We start from the raw sequence: 17,802 nt of genomic DNA, 5'->3' as shown, positions 1-17,802 counted from the left end.
TCAGCGGCTCTTCATGATTGGTATCCAAGTATTAGCCACCTCACCAACTGCTAACATACCACGTTCTATACAGATCATCAACTGCTCTTGATATACAAGGTGCTATGTCTATTATTATCTACTCTGTAAGGTAATACACACCTCATTGGTAGCTTTGTGTTCCCAAGAGTAATTTAGTGAGTCTAAAGATACTCTGACTCCACACCATGGGATACCTCACACACCAGCTCTAGAACCTAGCTCCTGCAAAAGTTGTTTTCCCAAAAGCAGGGCCAGCAAGAGGACCACCTTTTTGCTCCCAAGACCTATAGTTGAGCTGGAGGTGTGTGCCAGGGACCCAATGTCCAAACCCAACATGGCTGTCTCCAGGGACTAGAAGAGCAACCTTCCTCCCTGACCTGGCATCGCAAGATATCCCGTCAAAGAAGCAGGTGACCATCAGCTCCTCGGCGGAATAGCTCATGTTGATTTTCTTCTCAAGAGGCACCTGTGCCATGATGTTCATGTAGTGCAGTTTGTACCACTCCTGAATGGCATTGATCCCTGAACTGAAGGTGTAGATAGCACAGTCCGAGGAGTCATTTGGACACTGTGAAAAAGAGGGGAGACACAAGGGTGAAGCCATCCATTCTATTGCTACCAGTCAGATGCCAGGGGAAATGGGAGGGATAACTGGGTGAGCATGGGTTTTCTTTGACCTCTAGGAGTTGGGCTAGATCTTCCTCAAGCCTCAGACACCAAGAAGGAGCTAAATAAGAAAGCATACTGGATCCCACTCCTTCACCTATCACTGGCCCATCAGGCAAGAGGCTAAACTATCTTCTGCAACTGAATCTAGGGTCCAGTTGATTAATGATACTTAATTCCCACTCACTCCTCCCCATTTCCTTTTATGTAAATTAGACAGGACATATGGATTCTAGCCCAGTCTCTGGCTCTATTCCTCTGTGAGATTTTGAGCAACACTTTATGTCAACGACAAACTGTTGCCTGGAGTGCAAACACTCCCAAACCAGGTATGAGAGTTGGGAGCAGCCACTTGTGAAACAGACAGTCACGAGAGCTTCAAAGAGACGTTGTGGTATATATTCCAGATGTTCTGAATGCCTGGGGCTTAAACATACTCCTGAGAGACCAGACGTCCAAGGTTTCATTTTGGACCAAGAAAACCTTGGAAGCCAGTAGGGTCCATTTCCAGAATCTGTGAGTAGAACCATGAGAATCTCACATGACTACAAGAAGTAGCTCTAGGGCCGGTGCCATGGTGTAGTAGAATAAGCCTCCCCATGAGGCATTAGCATCCTATATGGATGCCACATGTCCCAGCTGCCCCATTTTTCATTCAGCTCAACCAGCTCCCTGCTTATGGCCTGGGAAAGCAGCAGAGGATGGCTCAAAGTCTTAGGATCCTGTACCCATGTGGGAGACCCAGAAGAAGCTTGTGGCTTCTGGTTTTAAATAAGCTCAGCTCTAATTGTTGGCCATTTGGGGAGTGAACCAGTGGATAGAAGATCTCTCTCTCTCTCACTCTCTCTCTCTCTCTCTCCCTTCTGCCCTCCTTGCTGTAACTCTGTGTTTCAAATAAAAACAAAATAAATCTTAAGACTAAAAAGTAGTTCCTGTCCTCCCATAGTGACGGGGGCATGGATAGGGAGAGTGGGGGCCAAGCTGGCCCAGGAAGGTGACGGGATTCATTTTCTGTGAGTGGCTGCTTCTCCACTGTCCCCAAAATGGGACTAGAAGAGCAGATGAGAAATCAAATTATAGTCCTTCATGAAGACAAATGCTTTAGGGAGTACTGGTGCCTCTGCTGTTTAGGATTCTTCCTTTGATTTGGAGGGAGTTTCCTCTTTGGATACAGTTAAGAGATCCTGCCAGGAGCCCAGAACTCCATCTGGGTCTCTCCCATGGGTGGCATTAGCCAAAAAGGTGATTAGATGACCCATATTTGCCCAACCACATAGTTCCAAGATGGAATTTGACTCTTACTCTGTAACAAAAAGGCAGAACTTAGTGGAAGCTTCTTTAACCTTGCAGCATTATTCAGAATGAGTTGATTTCATTTCTTGTCCCTTAGATCCTTGGATCTTACTCATCTCAGCCCTTTGTGATATCTCCATGAGATACTGGAGTCTTTCCAGGTTACTTTCTGTCCCTTGAGGTTGTATGAGTGGGCTTGCATCGCTTGCAGATAAGTCACACAAGTCAGGTATATTTCTTCCAATCTATCAATAGGGGCTAAATGGCCAAGGAAATGAGTCCCTGGACCCACTCTCCTTAGCTCATCCTGTGCCCCAACCTGGGAGGAAATGAATCTTACCAGTTGGAACCCCACCACTTTCTTGGACTCCTGGACCTGCATGACATTGGAGGCCTTGTGGATGATGTCCCCACTGACTTTCCGCTTCCGCCCTGTGAAGAAGTCCCTGGCCTTGTTCTTCTCATCTTGATTGAAGACCAGCAGTGGGACCAGGTTGATGAACTTGGGCCGGATGCCCTCCCAGGCTGGACTCCAGGACTCTGTGTCCCGCTGCTTCCGAGACTTGACCTCTGAAAAGCCATATAAGGACTTTAAGGCCTCTCTGGTTTCCTTCTCCAAATCAGCTAGAAGATGCCGCACGGCACTGTACCTGTCAAAGTGGGAAGGAAGTGTCAAGGAGGGACTTCTGCATGCTGCCTCTCATCCAGCTGCTGAGAGATGGGGTTGGGGATGGGACCACTGTGCCCCCTGCCTGACCTCTCTTGATCAAGCCCATCAGACCTTCCAGCCCTTGACCCAGTTGAAATGATCCCTGGCTCTGGAATGTGGAGACGGGTTCCTGGGTGACCCTTATATGACATCCTTGGCCTTCATCTCTGCCACTCTTGCCTGCTTGCTCTCAGGGTGTGTTGATAACTTAGCCCCAACCAGCATTTCTGGAGTGGTGACTGTCAGGTGCCTCCCATCAACCAGTTACAGTGAGGACAAGTAAATAACTGCTAACCGGAGTTGACCCAGGAGGCAGGCTCAGTCCTCACTCAACACATTCAATCCCTGTTCCCTGACTGGCCAGGCATCACTGCTGGGAGAAATAAGGGAATGGCTGTTACCATGACAACCCAAAGGCACACAGAAGGATGGGACAGGCATTGAGTGACGGAAGAATAGTGACATCATCTTTTCATTTTTCACAGTTCAAATGTGCCAGCTTCCTTTCAACTCTCTCCTCTCTCTTCTCTCTGCTGTATGCCTAGACAGCACAACACAGCAGAAGGAATAAAATACAGAGACCAAACACCCGAGTTTGAGCTCCTCATCCTGGTGCTGGTTATGTGGCTTTGGACAAGTTGCATAGCCTTTCTCCATCTCTGTTTCCTCATTTGCAAAACAGGGTCATTGGAAACTTTCCATGAGTTTACTTTACAAGCACACACATGCATGTGTCCAAGGAAAAATCCATTACTGCTAAGTGGGAAAATATGATGATTTTCTTCATGCTTAACTCCTCCATGACAAGGTAAGTGTCACTGGGGTTAGTTTGTTGAATTCTATGTCCCAGATTCACACCATGTAGGACAATTTGTAGATACTGAATAAGTAATTATGGAATGAGTAACAGATGCAGTGATGGGACAGGGAAAGAAATAGACTTGCCAGGGGAATAAATTCTGGATTTGACTGAGTTTCAGCTTCACCCGCAGCTCACAGGTGACTGAACAGGTCAGTTCCCTTTGATAATCTCCACAAGTACCTCCACTGGCTCTTCTTTTGTCCCCTCTCCGCCCCCGAGCCAGAAAACTCCCCCAGATTCAGACCTGCCTCACAGATCACGCTTCCACAGTCCCTGGAAAGATGCTAGAAATCCATTTAGAACAGGTCCGGTGGCTGCCACCAGGACAACACCAAGGGCTGCTCCAGTGTGGATCCCAGGGATCTCAGTAGGGCTGGGCTCACCCACACAAGGGTTTGGGGCAGCTGAGCTACTTCTAAAAGTCACCTGGGTGTTGCTTCTGAGTCAGCGTTGGAGTTCACATTCTGGGGAGAGTGAGGGTGTGAGCTTGGAAAGCTGGAGGAAGTTGGCTAAGCTGGATGTAAGGAGGTGTGGCAGGAGAGGGGGATGGGCATTTCTGGCTAGGCCAACCTGCAAGATCAACCGATCCTTGAAGCTATCCCTTCCTGCCTTCCCTGAACTAGCCCATCCTTAAATGTAAGTGATGAACTGAAAATCGTATAGATTTGGAGCCTGGGAGAGGGGTGTTGACCAATGTTGACAACTAATTCTGGTGTTAAATAAAACAAAACAGGGAGGGCATTGTGGCACAACAGGTTAAGCTACCATGGTGGTACGCCTACATCCCACGTGAGGGTTCCTGGTTCAAGACCCAGCTACTACTCTGCTTCCAATTCAGCTTACTGTTAATGCTTACCTTGGAAAGCAGCAGATAATAGCTGAATCCTTGCCATCCACGTGAAAGACCTGGATGAAGACCCTGGTTCCTGGCTTCAACCTGGCCCAACTCTGGCTATGATAGGCATTTGGGAAGCGAATCAACAATGGAAGATCTTTCTCCTCTCTCTTTCTCCTCTCTCTCTCTCTTCCTTGTCAGCTCCTGGGCTGCCCAGTGTCACCCTCAGAGAGGGGAGTTTTGCACCTGCAGGAGGCCCAACCTTTGCTCCCAGAACCCTGCTCCCACCTCTTACTTGTAGGGATTGATGTTGCAGATGGTGACAGCGGGGAAATCCAGCTTTTGGAAATGCACTTTGATGGAGACAGAGACGGTGTAGAAGGAGAAGACGAGAAGGGCACACTGCCATAGGATGAGGGCCACGGCGGTGAGCGTGAAGGCAATCCAGAGCAGGCGGCGGAGGCGGCCGCGGGACACCACGATGCGGCGGCAGCCGTGGGTGTTGGTGTTGAGGCAGTACCACTGCATCAGCTCCTTGATGGTGGGTGCCTGGGGGCCCCTCACGGGCAGATTCTTCTTGATTTTGGCTTTGATCTTTTCTCCGGGAGCCATGGCGAGGATGGAGCATGCAGGGTAGACGTGCTGGAGAAAGACAGAGGACAGGGAGGTGAGCTCCTGGACCCCAGCTTGCTGATGTGTATTGGGAAGTCGGGGAGTCCCCTGACTGCTGACCCTAGCTCCAGCATTCAGAGGCTGTTTTCTTCTTCTCTGCGGGCATTCTGGTTAGGTCCCCTTTTCCAGGATCTTTGCTTTTGTCCACCCACCATTGTCAGAGAGGCTTCCTCCTACTCTAAGGGCCTGGGGCCTAGGGCTGTAGCATCTGGATGATCTTAACCTGCACATACTGGCTGGACAGGCTGGGGGACCTTTCTCCTGGGTTCCTAGGGCAGCAGCCCTCAGAGCAAGCTCAATCAGCACCTCCTTATCAGGCAGGGGTATTGTAACCCCGTGCCTTATCACTCCCAGGAGCCAGTCCCCCCCACCGCCCCCAGGGCAGCATTCCTATCTCATCATGCCCCCTGGTGCCTAGCAGCACACGTGACACAGCACGTGCACAGCAAGCTTCCCCAGACAGATGAAATCTGCTGAGAATTTCCCAGCTTCCCTTTCAGTCACATTCCTGGTTAGGTTTTCCTGAGCTCTCTTTCCCTCCTGCTGCATTCTTGCAAGTGGAATGATGTCTGTTTCATTTCTTCTTAGAGTCAAGCCCTTTAAGCATTGCTAGAATCACAGTCTGCAACGAAGGGACCACTTGTATTCGCCAGGCACTGCATCCTACTGCCTGGATTCTACGATATTCGCTTTGGAGAATGTACCTTGATTACAACCTCAAGGAGAAAATTGAAAAGCAAAAAGCCACATTCATCCATGTGTGTGTTGTATTTCAATCACAGATCCTTCACAAAATGGAAGAATATTCTTTCTAGAAATGGACTATCATACTCCACATGCAGACTCATCTCATGCATTGTTAGTCTTGTAAGCATATAATTCTCCATAAATGCATGTCTTAGCTGTACGTGTGCTGCTTTGTGTTTCAACAGTTCTGCACGACAGGTGCACTCTTCGTCTCTCAAGAAGAGAATGAGCTCAGAGAGGTAGACCAGCCGTGCACGATCACACAGCTGGACTGGAACTGTGCAGCCTTAACAAGCACAGCATTTGCTCTTGCGAGGGGCCAGAGAGTGTGCCCGGGAAACTGCCACTCACCCCACACCTACTGAAGCAGGCCATTCACTAACAGGACCTGGCACTAAATACAGCAGGAAAGCAAAGACAGCCTGAACTACTCAGTGTCTAGATTCTGGAGACTGTGACGTTCTCCCCAAGGCGTGTGTGTGTGTGTGTTGGGAGAGGCATAGTGTGTCAGAGGCAAATCAGAGGCAAATCAGAACACAGTCTAATCTCCAGTTAGGTATGGGAGGGAGAGGCCTCCATCCCTGCAGAGGGCCTGTGTCTGGTATGAAGACTCTGGAGTGCCCCCATCAGGTTCCTTTAGCCAATGCCCCTAACTCTTTATCGTGGACCTGTGAGCAATAGCCCAAGGTTGACAGCTGGGACAAAGCAGGAAGCTGTTCAAGTTCATGATGTGCTGAGCTTAGGTTTATGACAGCGAGCCACAGAGTGCAGGAGGGTGGGGGTGAGGAACACGGCCTGAGTGATGAAGCTGTTTCCAGCGCTTCCCCGACTTACAGGGTTTGGCTGGAATGAAGAACACTGTCTCTAACCCTCTGCAAAATCGTGCTTTTAGCCTCTTGGTTATACATATGGCCTGGCCACGACATCTCTCAGAACAGTCCTGAACAAACAAACAAACAAAAAAAAATAGCAAGAGTTTGCTTGTAAAACTCAAGTCCAGGTTCAAATCCCCATTCAATAAAAACTGCTGCCCAGGAATGGTTTTCTGGTGTCCTGCTCTGGGAAACATCAACAGGTACTGTGATCCTAGCAGCTCTCTGCCCTCTCTGCCCTTCCCTGGGACAGACCTTACTCTTCACTGGACCCCATCTCCCTGCACCAGCAATTATGGTCAGAGCAAGTGAGAGAAGGGATCCCACCTTGATCTTCACCCAACAGGTGAGCACTAAGCACTTGGGCAAATCGCACTTCAACTCTCCAAAGCAAAACAGGTTGTGGCCACTCCCTGGGTGTCAGGGGGCTGCCAGACTTAGCCTTTGCACAAGCGGTTGTGCCTGTTATGGGGCACAAACTCCTCCTGCGTACTTTACCGGGGCGGCTTCTGCTCTGGGGCTGGCATCACCATTTTCCATTGCGATACAAATGAGTTGGAGACACTGAGAGGTTAAGCACCTGGCCCAAGGTCACGTTAGGAAGTAGCTGAGCTGGGATAGAATCTCAGGAGTCCATGCTTTAAACCAGAAGCAATGCCATGACAACCACAGCGGTGTCAGTCATAGCAACTGTCCCACGCAGACCCCAGGCTCCGCACATGCGCGTCCGCCTGAAACCTGCTGACAGGTGACTTAATGGAATCATTAAACGTTTCAATCAGACACTATTAATAGTCCCATTTCACAGAAGAGGAAGGTGAGCTCGTCAAAGATTGGATCATTTGTTCAAGACACTCAGGAACAATTGCAGGGTCTTGTTTGCACAGCCCTCACCTACCCTTGACCTTGTCTATTCTCCAAATACAGACAAGGAACCCGTGGGATATTGGCCCCAAGTCTGGGGTGTGGAATTTCGGCAGAGTGTGGAGCTGGGAGTCGGTCTAGTGGCCTTCCCGGCCACGAGCACCCTCTCCCCCTCCCCCTAGTCCTGGGACCCCCGTTGCGTCCGCCCCTGGGAAGTCTGGCCAAAGCAGCCCAAGAAAGGCTGAGCAGACCGCCTGCGTCAAGTGTTTGTTTTCTTCTGTACCCACAGGCTGGCCGGCAGCATTCCGGAGGGAGAACGGGCAGGTGCGCGGGCCGAGAGGCGGAGAGGGCTGAGCAGGCGCGCTGGGCACAGAGAGGAGAGGCGAGGTGCGGCCCCTGACTCTGGCGCCTCTTTTCTCAGTGGAAATGAGAAAACTCTCACCCAGCTCCGTGCCCATCCTGGCCAGCGCTGAATGGAGGCCAAAGACTTAGACCCTCCCTATAGCCCCCAGCAGCTGCCTCAGCATCCCGGCCACAAACAGCAGCCACTACTCGGCCACCGGACCTCCGGCGAAGCCACAGCGCCCTGCGGCCACTCCAGCAGCGACTGGGGCAGGTCTGACCCTACCGGACGGACTCACTTCTCGGTTCCGAAAGTTGAGGACTCGCAGGTGCACAATCGGGCAGCGCTCCTCTTCTGCTCCTTGGCAGCGAGAGCATCCCAGCACAGCTGCCACAGGCTCTTGTGAGGGCGGGCCTAGGCCCCGCCCCACAAACCCCGCCCCATCCCGCCCCTACCTGTCCAGGTATATTGCCCAGGCCACCAAGGTGGTGCGGCCACCTCGAAGCGCACCGCGACTCGGCAGCGCTTCCTGCCGCCCTGAGGCGGCTCTGCATCCGCGCCCGGCCTGCGCTATACCTGTCGGCTGGCACCGCGCGTCCCTGCTGCCTCCTTGAGGTTACCCTGCTCCCTGCAGCAAGAGCCGCGCCGCCTGGCTCAGCGCGAGCACCGCAGCAATGCCCCAACTCCCTAGTGAGGCTCCCTTGGGGGCGTCAAGGGTTGCTCAGCCTCTAACAGTGGCAAAGGAGATTAGGACATTGCACCTGGGAGGGATTCTAGAGACACCTCGGCCACAGTCCTTCGGAGCAAGCGAAACAGAGAAGGGGGTGTGTATGCTCTTACAGGGAGCGTCCCCGAATCTAAGGAACTATGATTGTTGCAATGGAAGATTCGGATTTAGGACACGGGGAGGAGAGTCTTCAGGATGAGTAGCAAGTGCTAGTTGCCGGGGAGGGTGACAAAAGATATAGCATTATTGAGGGACAATGCAAAGAAAACCGCGAGGCCATTGGGTGCACGGGGACTACTAACAGCCCACCTTGGAGGGCCTGGATGCCAGTCCTGACTTCCTGCTGCTGCACACCTCGGGGAACACTCGGTGATGACCCTTGGAAGACCTGGGCTGCTTTCTGGGTGCCTGGGTCACCCACAGCCTGTATGAACATCGAGGGAGTGAGCAGCAGATGATTCTCTCACTCTCTCTCACCCTCTCTCTTTCTGTCTTTGAAATAAATTAAAAATCAATTTTAAATCTTAAGCATTTCAGAGCCCAGGGCGATGGGCTCGATTGGCTAAACCTCTACTTCTGAGCAGCAGGATTCCATACGGACACCAGTTTGTGTCCGAGCTGCTCCACTTCCCATCCAGCTCCCTGCTTGTGGCCTGGGAAAGCAGTGAAGGACGGCCCAAAGCCTTGGAATCTTGCACCCACAGGGGAGTGCCTGGAAGAAACTCCTGGCTCCTGGCTTTACATCGGCTCAGTTCTGGCCATTGTGGCCACTTGGGGAGTGAAGCAGCAGATGGAAGATCTTTGTCTCTCCTTCTTTCTGTACATTTGCCTTTCTAATAAAAACAGATAAATTTAAAAAATGATTTCAATCATTTTCCAAAAATACAGGTTGGTTGTACAAAATTAAAATGATAATCCCTGCCCGCCCCTCCCATCATGGTTATTATCTGGTACATCAGCACATATTTGCATATGTATCAGATATGTTCCTGTGTGTATTGTGCATTAGAAACGCATTGTTCTTAACTTCTTTGTTTGAATGACAGTGCACACTTACTTTCTCACGAAGTAAAGCCAGTTTTTCCACCTTGTGATGTATCACCGGCAATTTTCCTTGCTGATATGTGCACTTAAACATTCCACTTGCATAATTTATTTATTAGCTTCAAATTCCCGCAATTGTGCGTTATTCTCTATAATAATGTTTCGTATTTCTCTGTTTCCTTCCGATTAATTTGTACTAGTGGATTTTTTTTTTCTGTTAATATACTTACTGAGTTTAACTGGCACAGCAAAATGAGCAGTTTAGGGAACAAAGCAGGGTACAAAATAGAACAATAAAATGTGTGTATGCCTAAATGTTTAAAAAAAAAAATTCTCAGCATGGGTCTTACTGATTTGTGGTGTTTGATTTTGCTGGATAAGCGCAAGTGTTTATGTATATGTATATAATACAAATACAGGGGCTGGCATGGTGGCTTAACAGGCTAATCTTCCATCTGCAAGCACTAGAAGCTGCTCCACTTCTGATCCAGCTCCCTGCTTATGGCCTGGGAAGGCAACAGAGGATGGTCCAAGTCCTTGGGACCCTGCACCTATACAGGAGACCCAGAGCAGGCTCCTAGCTCCTGGTTTCAGATGGGTTCAGCTCTGGCTGTTGTTGCCATTTAGGGAGTAAATCAGCGGATGGAAGATCTTTTTCTGTTTCTCCTTCTCTCTGTAATCCCCTTTCAAATAAAAAAAAAATAAATCGTTAAAAAAAAGAAGCAAATAGATACAGATACATATTTATTGTTCAAGCACAAATATATACAAATGTATATTCATTATAGAAATCTGTGTATATGTTCACATAAATATATATGTATTGCAGAAATGCAAGCAAATATGTGTACACACATATACACACATTTCATACATATGGTCATGTGCCACCTGGTGACAGTGGCGGACCACATACCTGACGTCACTACCACTAGTGATGTCATAGCTGCGCTAACATCATAGCACATTATAGCATGATGCATTCGTGGCTCATGTGCTTGCAGTGAGGTGGGTGCAACTGAACCTCCTGGACTACCAACTATATAACAGTACAACTTAGGGGCAGGTGTTTGGCCGTATTGGAGTGCTTGGGTTCACATCACAGCTCTGTGCCTGATTCCAGCTACCTGCCAATGCACACTCTGGGTGGCAGCAGGTGAGGATTCAAGGAGTTGGGTCCCTGCCACTTACCTGGGAAATCTGGATTGTAATCCAGTTCCTGACTTTAGCCCCAGCCAAATTCCAGACATTGCAGACATTTGGGGAGTGAGTCATCAGACATGAGAATTTTATTTCCCTCTTTCTCTCCCTTTCTATGCTTCTCAAATAAATAAAACTTGAAATGCTTAAAAGCACATCATCTACAATAACATACAATCTATAATATTGAAGAATGATAATATTACTGGTTTACATATTTGTTGTACGTTGTATCATTATTTGTAAGCAGACTTATAAAACTTCAGTTTACTGTAAAACAGTACAATGCTATAACCTGTCATGGTCCACCAATAGCAGCTGTGTCTCGGGGGTCTTCCATCCAGCAGGCCCTGAGACCACCGAGGGGTGAGGTGGCTGTGTTTCTCACTGGAGACAAGCTCGTGGTGAGCGATGTCCATTTATTTGAAAGAAGTCGCAAACTTACATAGGGTAGGAAAAGGGGGCAGGGTGAAGGGTGGTCCTGACAGTACTTCTACTCGTCAGTGACGTTGTGACAGGCTAATACATACGTCTATCTCTCTGGACCCACCAATGAAACTAAAGGTCATGAAGCACAGGAAGCTATGTCTCATGACAGACTCATTGCATGCTGAAAAAGAGAATGAATGTAACATTTGACTTTCTAAAGTTGTTTACCAAGGAAATCCTAGCACAGTTCGTTAAAGAAGCAGAAAAGAGAGACTGAGGTGCAGCCCATTGCTCTTGCTGCATGCCCAATGAACAGGCCATGTTGGGGTCTGTGTTAGCAGAGACTCCTGTCAGGGGTTCCCCTGGGGACATGGTGTGCCTACGGCCTCCCACATGAGCTAGGCAGGCAGAGATCCAGGGATGATCTCCCACTGCTGTATTGGAACTGGAGTCATGTTGACCACCTAGACCTGTACAAGTGCACTCTATGGTGTTCGTACAACAGCAAATTTTTCATCACATGCTCTGTAATAAAGTAAAGCATGACTATATACATTTCATCTGACACTCGTAAATAAAGTGAATTTGGACTGCATTGGATTCTTTCTCTTTTTAAAATTTTATTTTTAGTATTATTTACATAGTTGAGAGGGATGCATACCCTTGGGGTCAATGATTAGGGTGGGAAGGGTTGAGGTATAGAGAAAGGCGGGTGGAACAAACTTTTTTTTTTCTTCTGTGTCCACACATGGGTCAGGGGAGGGGCCAGTCCCTGCTGTCATCAGCACCCAAGGAGGGGGGACAATCATTTGATGATGCCTTAGAGACCATGATGTGAGGAAAAGTGCTCTGAGGGTGTAATATGAGTGGTTTTCATATTTCAGAGACGTTGTCAGCTTTGTTGCACCAGGGTTGAGAAAATGTTTCCAAGGCCTATTGGTTAACCAAGCCTGCCTTAGCATATCCACAGGTCCAGGAACATCCTGCAAAGCTTGGCCAGTAGAGTGGTCCAACCTGATCTGCTTTCCATCCTCTGACATTCTCTGCCAGCCTGAGTGAGCTGGCTGTCATGTTCCCTGTTTGCATCTGGTCAGGCTGTCGCAGTTACATCAGCACCCACGAAGGCCCATTCCCACCACATGCATTCCAAGGTCAGACCAGTATGTTGTTATTTTCCCTGTGGCGGGGGTTTGAGTCCATTCATCCAGTCTGGGAGCCTTTTAAAAAACCTTGTCTAGTCTAACTTCAGACTTGACTCTCGTCGAGGATCAGGCTGTCTGTTACCTATACCAGACTGCATTAACTTCTTCTTAAAAGTCAAGTTAAAATGTATATGTAGTGAAGTACAGACACACACACTTACATGGCCATCATGATACCATACAAAATATTTATAGCACTTCAGAAAGCCTCTTCAAACTTGTTCTCAGTGTCACCTGTGCTAACACTGGTTCATCCTTTCCTTCTGGAAGCAACATTGTTCACATTTTTAAAATATCTGGGATCCACTATTCATTATGTCTGGGGTCCCTGCTGTGCCCCAATTCATCCTCTTTGCTCACCTGGGCCATTTCCATGGCCTCCTATTGAACCTTACTAAGCCTGTCCCCACAGTCTATTGGCATCACACCAACCAAAGGTTTCCCACTATAATAATAATAATAATAATAATAATAATAATAATAATAATAATAATAAAAACAGTATGTTGCTTCTCTGTTTAGCCCCACTCAGGGGGACCTGGAGTTCCAGGATAGCATGTAGAGTCACTGCCTCCAACATCACCATCCCATATTAGTGCCAGTTTGTTCCAGTTACTCCATTTCTCCTCCAGCTCCCAGCTAATGCACCTAGGAAAAGCAACCAAAGATGGCCCAAGAACTTGGGTTCTAGAACCCTTGGGAAGAAAATTTGTGAGCTTCATGTTTTCAAAGCCTGTGCTGGTCTCAGTGGGAACCCAGGATACATTTGATTGGCCACTGACTAGCCAATGAGCTGACTTCTTTGGATTAGATGTTCTTACCGCTGACCTAATCCACTAGTGCCATGAGGTAGGAACCAGTGGAACAGACATGAGTGTACAGATTCGTCACAGTGGAGAATTCTCAAGACTGACTGAGGAAGAAATCTTGGAAGAGAATCCACCCTTCTTTTTATTTTCAATTGTAGCCCTTCTAGTCCAGTTCTTAAAAGGCGGTATTAAGTGAGACATTGCCCCCTAAACCACAGAATTTTCGGACTTACTTACAGAAGTGATATTGTAGTGGTCACTCACTTATTTGCTTTTCTGCCAATTTCCTTTTCCTCTTCTTCTGTAAACATCCCTAAATTTCCTTGGAAACCTATCCAATTCATGTGTCCCAAACTGAGTTGAGCTCATCTCTGGCTACAAGTATAGACCATCAGCTTATCTTGTCATTCAGCACACAGTATTCTGCTCATGATTGAGCATGGGTCCTGATTCAATCCCTTAAGAGTCAGGTCCACCCAAGAATTTGCCGAAAGATTTTAAAAGAGAATTTTCTATTTTACCGGGTAAAATAGGAAAAAAGGACTGTGTAAGCAGAAGACACAAGGCTTTGAAGCAAAGCCAGTACAGAGAAGAGCAGAGGCCAGAGGTGGAGACAGCTGCTCCAGTTTGAATGACAGAAGTTGAATCTTTGTACCCAGCCCTAATTGGCCCTACCTTCCAGAACTTTCAGTCATGTAAACACCATAGGTTTCGGGCCCAGTGGTGTGGCCTAGAGGCTAAAGCCCTCGCCCTGAACGCCCTGGGATCCCATATGGGCGCCGGTTCTAATCCTGGCAGCTCTACTTCCCATCCAGCTCCCTGCTTGTGGCCTGGGAAAGCAGTCAAGGATGGCCCAAAGCTTTGGGACCCTGCACTTGCACGGGAGACCTGGAAGGGGTTCCTGGTTCCCAGCTTCAGATCGGCGTAACACCGGCCATTGTGGTCACTTGGGGAGTGAATCATTGGATGGAAGATCTTACTCTCTGTCTCTCCTCTCTGTATATCTGACTTTGTAATAAAATACATAAATCTTTAAAAAAAAAACAATAAGTTTCCTACTATATTCAAGACATTTTGAATTTAGTTTCTCTCACTAGAAACCAAAAGAATCCCAACTAACAGAGAGGCTAAAATAGGCTAACTTCCCATTGGATTGCAATGATGTTATCCCTTGTTCCATAATGTGAGTGCATTCTAACCTAGTTCCAGATCGTATCTACAAATCTGGGTGGCATTTTTCTATGTCAGCTGACACAAGTGAGGGCTCTGTGGTACTAAGTAGAAAAGAAGGAATTATATAGGAAAACACACTATCCTTGATGCTGTGTCTCTTTACCTGTCTCAATAAGAGACAAATTTTGTCAAATTATCTCCATGTAAACAACTTAAATTCTTACGAATAATGTCTTACAGTCTTGCTATCCCACTAAAAATTATAAATGTGAGCCTGGAAATCTGAGTCCTGTTGAGTTCACAGCAATCACATTAGGCTTAGGACCTGATTCTCCTATTTTTGCTTATGGCGCCCATTGCTGATAATAGCCTCAATGTAACACTCTCTTCTGTTGTCTTCTCCAACACATCACTTTCTATAAAATTTATTTATATTCCTTGAAACTATTTGTGACGCTTCTGTTGACTTTCTGGGTTTTAGAAGGTCATTGTTGAGACCCAAAGTCTATGTTGATCAGTCAGAAGATGAAGCAGGTGATTTTAAATCTTCTAGAGAGTCAGAGGAGAACTACAAATCTCTAAAGTGATTTTGTTAAACCAACACCAGGGTTTAGGTCTCAATGACGCATAACTGGCTAAGAGTGGGAACCTAGTGGGGATAAGCAAGCTTGCTTCCTGGTTTTTCTCCAGAAGGCTGCAGCTCTAGAATGATGTTTCTTGGTTCTTGAGGGGCTATCTTGCAGCACCAAGATAGAATCAAGGCTCCTTCTTCATGTATTCTTTGATTCAGCCTTGTTGGGTGACCAGCTGTCCTTGACCAATGAGAAATAGGAAGCCAACACCTTAGTCAACTTAACGTAAATTTCTCTTGTTTTTTTCAATGTTGCAGGAAGCCAGCTTTAGATGGTCAGCACCTCGGACAGCACCATAATTTCTAATGAGGAAATGGTGTTAGCAGTTTTGGGGCGGATGCAATCAGAATGAATGAGTGAAAGTATTGTCATTCAGCCAGTCTCTTCAGTCTGTACTGATGAGAGATATCACAATCAGATCATCTTCAGAACTGCAAACGCTGTTTATGGTAGGCATGGTGTATAAAGTTGCCATAAACATTGAATTAGAGAACACTGAACTAGTGCTCCAAGATCAAACACAAAGTCATGTTCCTGAGAGCTTCTGGTCACAACTTTGTTCTGTGTTTGTTTTCGTTTGAAGTTGTCTTACTTAACATATAGTTGAGTCATTGACATTGAACTCATGGCCAAGAGCATTATTACACATGCCTGAACAAAGCTGATACAGTGCATTTTGTTTTTAGTAAGATGCTCCTTGTGCTTAGGGATGCAAGTAATAGGTAACACTTCAGTACTATTCTTGGGGACCACTGTAAACAGCAATCTCGCCAGCTGGAGGCACAAAAACAAGAAAATTGTGGTGCTAAAATAGATTGCAAAAAAGGAGTACTTATTTATAGTCTGAGAGCAGAAGCAATAAAGCTGAGTATGGTCATATTTGATCTCAGCTGGGAACACACACACACTGGCCAACTCAAATTTTTTGCTGCTCTCCACATGTCTTTAAAAGCACTGTGGCTATAGATGTTATGGTTACCCACAAATTCTGAAAAGTAGGTGAATTATCAAATTTAAGATTCTGTGAATAATGAGGGTAGATTTTATTTTTACTCTTATTTAAATCAGTTTAGGTTGGTTCCTCATCTTCTTAAATCTTCTTCCAGGTCTCAGGATACAACAGATATTCAGGGACCACAACAGTCCAGGTTCTTACAATGCGTCACTGCACGATTCCGTTTGCTCTTCATGTAGTTGTGTTATAGGGAAGGCAATCAGGTTGTTCATCTCACAGAGCTAGTTTCTGTTTTAATGTAGGGACTTGCAGCTGTAATTTTCCCCATTAAAAATTTCTTGAGAACTATCCCATCATTTTTTAAAAAGTTATTTATTTTAAGGGCAGAGTGATATACAGAGAGAGGAAGAGATAGAGAAGGAGGGAGGGAAAGAAAGAGAAAGAAGAGAGGAATATCTTCTGTCTACTGATGCACTCCCCAAATTCCCAGATTAGCTGGGCCTAGCTCAGGCTGAAGTCAGGAACCAGGAACTTTGTAAGTTCTCCCACGCTGGTGGCAATGGCCCAAGCACCCAAGCCGTAGGGACATCTTCTGCCCCTTTCCCAGACACATTGGCAGTGATCAGCAGCAGAGCAGCCAGAACTCAATTCAGCACTCATAGGCAGTGTCACAATACTAGCCCCATGCTGTCTTCATTCTCACTCATCCAAAAATATTTTATGATTCCTATTATGCTTTCCTCTTTGGCTTATTTGTAAGTTTTAAGAGGGTTGTATGTAACTCATGTTTCTATGTGAATTCCCCTACTTTATGTTATTGATTTCTGGTTTGACTTTATTCTAGATTGAGAAAGGTGTATTATGTAAATTCAATCCTTTTGAATTGACTCAGTCTTGTTTCCTGACCTACCTTGGAGTCCTGTCTGACTTAGCACCGCTAGCCCAGTTACCACTCTAACCTTGCATCTCACCTGTTTTTCCCTTGTTTATCCCACTCCAGCTACACTGGCCCACTGATTCTTTCTGGAACAATCAGGCATGCTCCCATTGTAAGGCTTTTGCATCTGAACTTCAACCTGAAATATTCTTAGTCCTCATTTCATTTCCTAGTTCCCTATTTCACCTTCTTCTGGTCTTTACTCAAGGGTAGAGAACAGTGCCTACACTAGGGGTTCAGTGTGTTTTATGAATGAATGAAATAACAGAACCAGTTCTGGTTTGGGTTATGATTGGCTCCTCTGGCTTTCAAGGGCAATATTCAGGTGGACATTTGGCAAAGCAGTTAAAGTACTGCTTGATATGCCCACATCCCATATTGGATTGGATCCATGCTGTGCACATGGCAGACCTGGTGTACGTTTCAGACGTTCAGACGAGATCAGGTGCGTTCAGGGTGGTATGGCCGTAGACATGTTTCAGGTTCCTAGTTTCAGCCTGACCCAGTCCTGACTATTGCAGACACTTGGAGAGTGAATCATTGGATGGGAGGTCTCTCTCTCTTTCTCTCTCTCTCCTCTCCAACTCTGCCTTTCAAATAAAAATAAATAAATATTTAACATAAATCAATAAAAGTCCGTATCAGAGGACAAAGGGGCTTTTTCAGGCAGCAGGAATTCAGGCTGCAGGGTTTAATGAGCCAATACAAGGCAATTATATCATAATTTATGTATTCTACAAGGGTTGGAATTTGTATATAAATGGTACACAAGAGGGTCAGCTTAATAGGTATGAGACATATACAACTGCT

At 46.8% G+C, this 17,802-nt stretch overlaps 1 protein-coding gene across 2 annotated transcripts in view; it reads right to left on the bottom strand.

The window, feature by feature from the left end:
- SCNN1G (sodium channel epithelial 1 subunit gamma) overlaps positions 1 to 11,041 on the bottom strand; it is a 29,780-nt gene extending 18,739 nt beyond the window's left edge. Inside the window, exons 1-4 of one of the 2 annotated variants that reach the window (XM_058680794.1) lie at positions 10,847 to 11,041; positions 4,682 to 5,028; positions 2,321 to 2,630; positions 399 to 589 (exon numbers count right to left, since the gene is read on the bottom strand). In XM_058680794.1, the coding sequence (XP_058536777.1) occupies positions 399 to 589; positions 2,321 to 2,630; positions 4,682 to 5,028; positions 10,847 to 10,930 (932 nt within the window). In that variant the 5' untranslated portion in view covers positions 10,931 to 11,041. Of the gene's footprint in view, positions 1 to 398; positions 590 to 2,320; positions 2,631 to 4,681; positions 5,029 to 8,182; positions 8,225 to 10,846 lie in introns of those variants that run through there. The other variant, XM_058680795.1, reaches the window with a different exon arrangement.
- Positions 11,042 to 17,802: the final 6,761 nt, after the last annotated feature.

The sequence above is a fragment of the Ochotona princeps genome, chromosome 24 (genome assembly GCF_030435755.1).
Source record: "Ochotona princeps isolate mOchPri1 chromosome 24, mOchPri1.hap1, whole genome shotgun sequence".
Taxonomy (NCBI): Eukaryota; Metazoa; Chordata; class Mammalia; order Lagomorpha; family Ochotonidae; genus Ochotona; species Ochotona princeps.
The sequence above is the reverse complement of the archived record's forward strand: the minus strand, read 5'-3'. Positions and strand labels throughout refer to the sequence as shown.